This window comes from Varanus komodoensis, unplaced genomic scaffold, assembly GCF_004798865.1.
Source record: "Varanus komodoensis strain SLA01 unplaced genomic scaffold, ASM479886v1 scaffold20_1, whole genome shotgun sequence".
Lineage (NCBI taxonomy): Eukaryota > Metazoa > Chordata > Lepidosauria > Squamata > Varanidae > Varanus > Varanus komodoensis.
Window position 1 is genome coordinate 9,411,799 of NW_025335587.1, and position 6,007 is coordinate 9,417,805.

The 6,007-nt window shown below is 47.2% G+C and overlaps 1 protein-coding gene across 6 annotated transcripts in view; it reads right to left on the bottom strand.

Moving 5' to 3' along the window:
- Positions 1–6,007, bottom strand: part of DOCK7 (dedicator of cytokinesis 7) — a 175,265-nt gene that overhangs the window by 139,420 nt on the left and 29,838 nt on the right. For all 6 annotated transcript variants that reach the window (XM_044430508.1, XM_044430507.1, XM_044430506.1 and 3 more), the window contains exon 5: positions 27–156. In XM_044430508.1, the coding sequence (XP_044286443.1) occupies positions 27–156 (130 nt within the window). The remainder of the gene's footprint in view (positions 1–26; positions 157–6,007) is intronic.

The following is a 6,007-nucleotide window of genomic DNA, read 5'->3' on the forward strand; positions in this document are numbered from 1 at the left end:
CTTGAGGGCACAATAAAATACACTACTTGTTCATCCTGGTAATTGTTGCCATCCGGAGCTTCATCAGATTCAAAGATTTGTCTCGGCAGACCTTTCTGCCGCTCCTTCTGCTTATCTAATGTGTTGGGGTTGAATCCAGTTCCCAGCTTGTGATACCTAACCAAAAAGAGAACAGATTAACTCATGTCCCTGCCTCACAAAAATATTAGCACATATGATTAACAACATCTGAAAATTAAAGCCCTTACCTGGAAATAATTTTCTATCCTTTGAGCAAAGTTCTGTGTATACAGATAGATCAGTAAGTAGATGTAAATAAATCTTCTATTCTTTAACTGTAGTCCTTGCTTCATTAGCTGGAAGCAAGTTCAATGCATACTGATGGAGTTTACTTAGAATCACAGCCTTCAACTTATCTCACACCTGAACCTTTTCCAGTGGCAATGAAGAGTAAGGGCTGCTAAACAAATGTCGATTTGCTTTATGAATCATACCTGGTGTGCATAATAACATAGATTGATTAAACTCCCCATTTCATCATCTTCAGAACTGCTGGAGGTTTGTTTTTGTTTTTTTCCCAGGACAAGCTTCTTTCAAGATCTTAACTGCTAAACCTTGCCCCGGTATATTAATGTTATAATCAGACTTTTTTTTGTATTCTACAGCTGCTATCCAATAGCTCTAATGTGGATGGAAGCTGAATTCTACATTCTCTTCTACAAGTAAATACTACTTTGAAAAGTCAAATAGAAATTCTTCAGGAATGCATGTAGCATAATTCTTCAAATAAGAGACATATTATGTGCATGCACACTATGCTCTTTATGTTTGACTAGAACACTGACACATAATAGAAGCAAAAGTAGTTGTTCCCATCCGACATTAGCTAAAAATACAATCCTATGCATGTTTAGACAGAGAAAAGACTGCAATGTGTCCCAGTTATCCCGGGTTGTCTCTACATTCCAAAACATAACAACATGATGCTCAAGGTATTCATTCACACCTACGAACTAATCTGTTGCAGGAGTCTACTACAGAAATAAGCAGAAGACAGATCACTAGATGTTTTGGACTTCCATTCACAGAAGCCCATGCCAACATGGCCAATGATCAGGAATGCTGCTTGTTGTAATTTTAACAGCTGGGAATCTATTTTTCTGCCCACTCTCAGTGCACTATGAATTATCTTGCTTCAGTACCAAGTTTCAACACTTACTTAGAAAAAGCATCTCATGTTCACCAACCATCCTGCAGCAGCCTACTTGATTTCTTTGCTGGCTGAATGCTAGTCCATCTTCCACAACTAGCCAGATACAATGTACCCATGAATGGCATGCAAACTCTTACAATCTAATGGCTACCAGCCTAGTGTTTCAGGCACAGGACATAAAGCTCATAAAGGGATGTTTAGGAGTCATAGTTACAGTTTAAATACTATCTTACAAGACCACTTCTCAAAAATGCACCACTGTTTGACACCTCTGCTCCTGGTTCCTTGGATACATATGATTTGTGAGCTCCACAGGATTAATAAAAACAGGTGTACAAGAAACCAGTCCCTACAAATCAATGTCTTCACTCATTTCTCCTCCTCTCTGAACTCTCATAATTATGGTATGGAGGTAACACTCATGTTCTTCGTTTAGAAAAGTATTGGCTGAATGAAGCAACATGTTCAATGCTGCACTTTCAGCCTTTTCACCAAAACTTCACATCATATAAGGCCTCGAAACTTCACAGTAATAGCAGACACCTGCTTTTAAAAGAAAACAATGACCTTGTATAGTACTCGATACGCTGGGATAACCCTTCATTTGCTTGAGGCACCAGTCCCAGAAGTGCAAAGTGAGGCACATCTGAGATGTGTATCACACACCATCTTGCTTGTTCATGTAGAACACCACTGTAGTATTGTTCATGGTGGCCTGGACATGTTTGTCTTTGAGGCAGAGGTGAAATGTGATCAGTACCTTCTGGATGACAAGGATCCTGAACTGGTTTGCATATTCCCTCCAGTCTCAATCTGTCCAGACTTCATGGGTCCTACTGCTCACGCAGTGTAATCTCCAGCCTGGGCACAGTATGTCTGTAGTCAGGCTCAGTTCTGGCTCTTTCGGCGCAAAGGCAACTTCCTCTGCTAGGGTGTGTCAGCAAATCCACTAAGTGCAGCTCACCCAAACTGAATATAGGAGTGCCAGCTGCTTCTGGGCTGAATCATGCTGGGGTCAGTAAATGCACAAACCAGAGCTGCAGTGCCTGCATCCATAGCCTGGTGAAAGGGATGGCTGCAGTTGCTGCTACCTTGCGTCTCAGGAGCTACTGCTCCTGCTGCATCATCATCGTGGGTTCAACCAGGAGTCTGAGGCAAAGTCAATCAGTGCCACTGTCCTGTCTGCTGCCTGGCATGCCTGTGCCAACATTGGGTTGAGCCTCACCCCAATGTTGTCAATCGAGATAAACCTGCCTCTGTGGCACAACAGTGGCAGAAGATCCTGCACAAGACCATGCAGAACTTCTCAAGGGGGTTGAAACATTTCATAACCAGCAGATCTAGGATGAGGTGGGACACCCAGTGATGCTCCAGTGGCTGCAGATGGGTGGCAGGAGAAAAGAGCTGCCCATGTGGTAGGTGTGTGCTCTGCTGGCAGCACTGATACCTAGTCAGCAGCCATAAGGGTGCAGCTCCACAACCTGGGTCTAAGTCAGCCCACTCAGTTCTTCCAGGCCTCAGGTAGTCCTCTTCCAAGCAGAAAAGGCACAGGTGGTGAGCATCCATGGAAGGGAGATGACTTCCACAGCAAACACATTTCCTAACAGATGCTTTGGAAGTTTTGAAAGAATAGAAGTAGATTTTAAAAGGTTTGGGTGAAAAGTGAAGAAGCTACGAACAGACCCAAGGTACCAAAAACAGCAGGTGGAAAAGAACTACAGAAAATGGCAGGAGTTCCACCTTTATATACTGTGGGGGGATGGGTGGGGCTCCTGCCAAAATGAATTTAGCTAGAAAAATCTTCCCCAAAACAGGCCCGTGAAGGTGCAGAGTCATAGAAACAAAGAAACAGAGTGAGTCAGGAGGGGTCTCCCGGGCCATCTAGTCTGACCTCCGGCACCAGCCGGCTCCGCTCACAACATGCCCACCATGTCCAGCCTATCCTGGAACACCCTCACCGATGGGGCCTCAAAAACCTCTCGTGGAAGCCCATTCCTCACCCTCGGGGTCCTGACTGTCAGGAAGTGTTTCCTGGCATCCAAACGGAACCTTGGCTCCCTGAGCTTTGCTCCACTGGAGCGCGTCCTGCCTTCCTCTGCAGGGGAGAACAGGTCTCTATCCATCTCCATGTGACATCCCCTCACATACCTGTATGTCGCCAACATATCCCCTCTGAGTCTCCTCTTCTCCAGGCAGAAGAGACCCAGTTCCCTCAGTCTCGCCTCATACCTGATACCTCATCCCCTGCAAACTGGCCACCAACCTTGTGGCCCTACGCTGCACTGACTCCAACCTGGATATATCCTTTCTGTAATGAGGGGCCCAAAACTGAACACAATACTCCAGCTGCGGGCACACCAGAATCGTGTAGAGTGGTAGTAATACCTCTCTTGATCTAGAAGCCACACTTCTGGCTATGCAACCAAGGGTGGAATTCGCCCTCTTGACCACCGCATCACACTGCTGACTCATGTTTAGCCTGCAGTCAACCAGCACCCCAAGGTCCCTTTCACAAGTGCTGCTCTCCAGCCACTTGTCACCTAAGCTGTACTTATGACACCTATTCCTATGCCCCAAGTGCAAGACCTTGCACTTATCCACACGGAACGCCACCCTGTTGTCTCCTGCCCACTTCCATAGACTGTCCAGATCCTTCTGGATCTGGAGTACCTGCTCCTCAGTTGTGGCCACTGCTCCAGTTTTAGTGTCGTCTACGAATTTGATCAGCAGACTGTTCACCCCTTCTTCCATGTCATTAATGAAAAGATTAAACAGGATTGGCCCCAGGACAGAGCCCTGGAGGACCCCGCTTGTCACTGGCCGCCATCCCGATGATTCCCCGCTAATGGTTACCTTCTGCTTTTGGTCAGTCAACCATGCCCTAATCCAGTGGGACAGTGCTTTGGTGTATCCCAAAACTCCTCAGTTTCTCCACCAGGATATCATGGGGCACTTTGTCAAAGGCCTTGCTGAAATCCAGGTATACAACATCCACTGCATCCCCTCCATCTAGCCATCTCAAAACCTTGTCATAGAATTCCACAAGGTTTGTCTGGCAGGACCCGTTTTTGCGGAAGCCGTGTTGTGTGGCTGTCAGCCTCCCTTCCCTATCTAGCATCACTAGATCTCTCTCTATTATGAGACTTTCCACTGTTTTTCCTACAATGGACATAAGGCTAACCGCTCTATAATTCCCCATGTCCTTTCTACTACCATTTTTGAAAATTGGGACCACTGATGCCACCCTTCAGTCCTCTGGAACTTCACCCATTCTCCATGAGGTCTCAAAAATGGAGGCCAGCGGGAGTGAGAGAACCCCTGCCAACTAAGTACTCTCGGGTGTAACCCGTCAGGGCCTGGTGCCTTTGTAATGTCCACTGCCCTGAGGAGCCCCTCGACTTCAAGGGGGGTGACTCTAATCTGTGCCCCTAAGTCCCCAGCCTCATCTAATCTCCTATGCGGATATCCCCCGTTCTGCTTTGGGGAGAACACAAGTCAAAATAGTCATTTAGCATCTGTGCCTGTTCCCTCATATCAGTCACTGGATCTCCTTCCTCCTTATTTAGTGGTCCCACCACTTGTCTCCCCTTCCTCTTCCTATTTACATGCTGAAAGAAGCCCTTTTTGTTGCTCTTGATATTCTTGGCAAGTCTTAGATCGTAATCAGCTATAGCCTAGTAAAGAATCCTTCTGCAATGGGCCTCCTCCTCCTGGTATACCCTTTTGTCTACTTGTCCCAGTACCCATTTCCTACGGAGGTTCCTCTTTCGTCTAATCCCTCTAACCACCTCCTTTTGCATCCATGGCAGCACTTTCCTCAGCCTCCCCACCTTACTGACTAGAGGTATCGTCAAGCCTTGCGCCTCCAAAACCTCCCTTTTGAGTGCTATCCACCCCTCCTCAACTCACTTACCTTCCAGTAACCTATCCCAGGAGACTTTCCCCAGTCTGGCCTTCAGTTGGCCCTCTTGAAGTCCCAGCTTCTAGTGCTCAACCTGCTACACGTCCCCAGTCCCCTGATCTCAAAGCAAAGGATGGAGTGATCACTCGCATTCAGAACTCCCCTAATCTGTACTTCATCTATCAGCTCCTCCCTATCGGTCAAGACCAAGTCAAAGATGTTTCCCCCCCTCGTCGCCTCTCGGACCCTCTGTGTGAAAAACGCTCCCTCAATAGCTTCTAGGAAGCGACGTGACCTGGCTGCCACGGCCGAGTGAGTCTCCCAAGTAATATCTGGGAGATTGAAATCTCCCATAATTACTGTGTCTCTCCCCTGAGATATCCTTAGAAACTGGCCTGTCAGGACATCATCCAGGGTCTCAAGTTGACTTGGAGGGCGATAACATACCCCCACTGTCAGGTCTCTTTCCCCATCAAAACCCCTAAGTTTCACCCAGACTGCCTCTACTGAATCCCCATCTGTGCTGCATTCTATCTCACTGCAGCCTATCCCTTCCCTGACATATAAAGCCATGCCCCCACCTCTCTTTCCCTTCCTGTCCTTTCTAAAAAGGTGATATCTTTCTGTGTTCACATTCCAGACTTGCCTTTTATCCCACCAAGTTTCTGTGATTCCCACCAGATCATACCCTCCTATTCCCAGGAGGGCTTCAAGCTCTTCCTGCTTACTACCCATGCTCCTAGCACTGGTGTACATGCACCTCAACTCCTTCCCACCGTTTCCTTTCCTTGGAGTTCCCAGTCTCCTCCTTCCTCCCATCCTCCCTGATACCTGGCCCCTCTCTGTAGGAGTCCTGTCAGTCCCTGCAGTATCTCTAAAACCCTGCTCTCAGA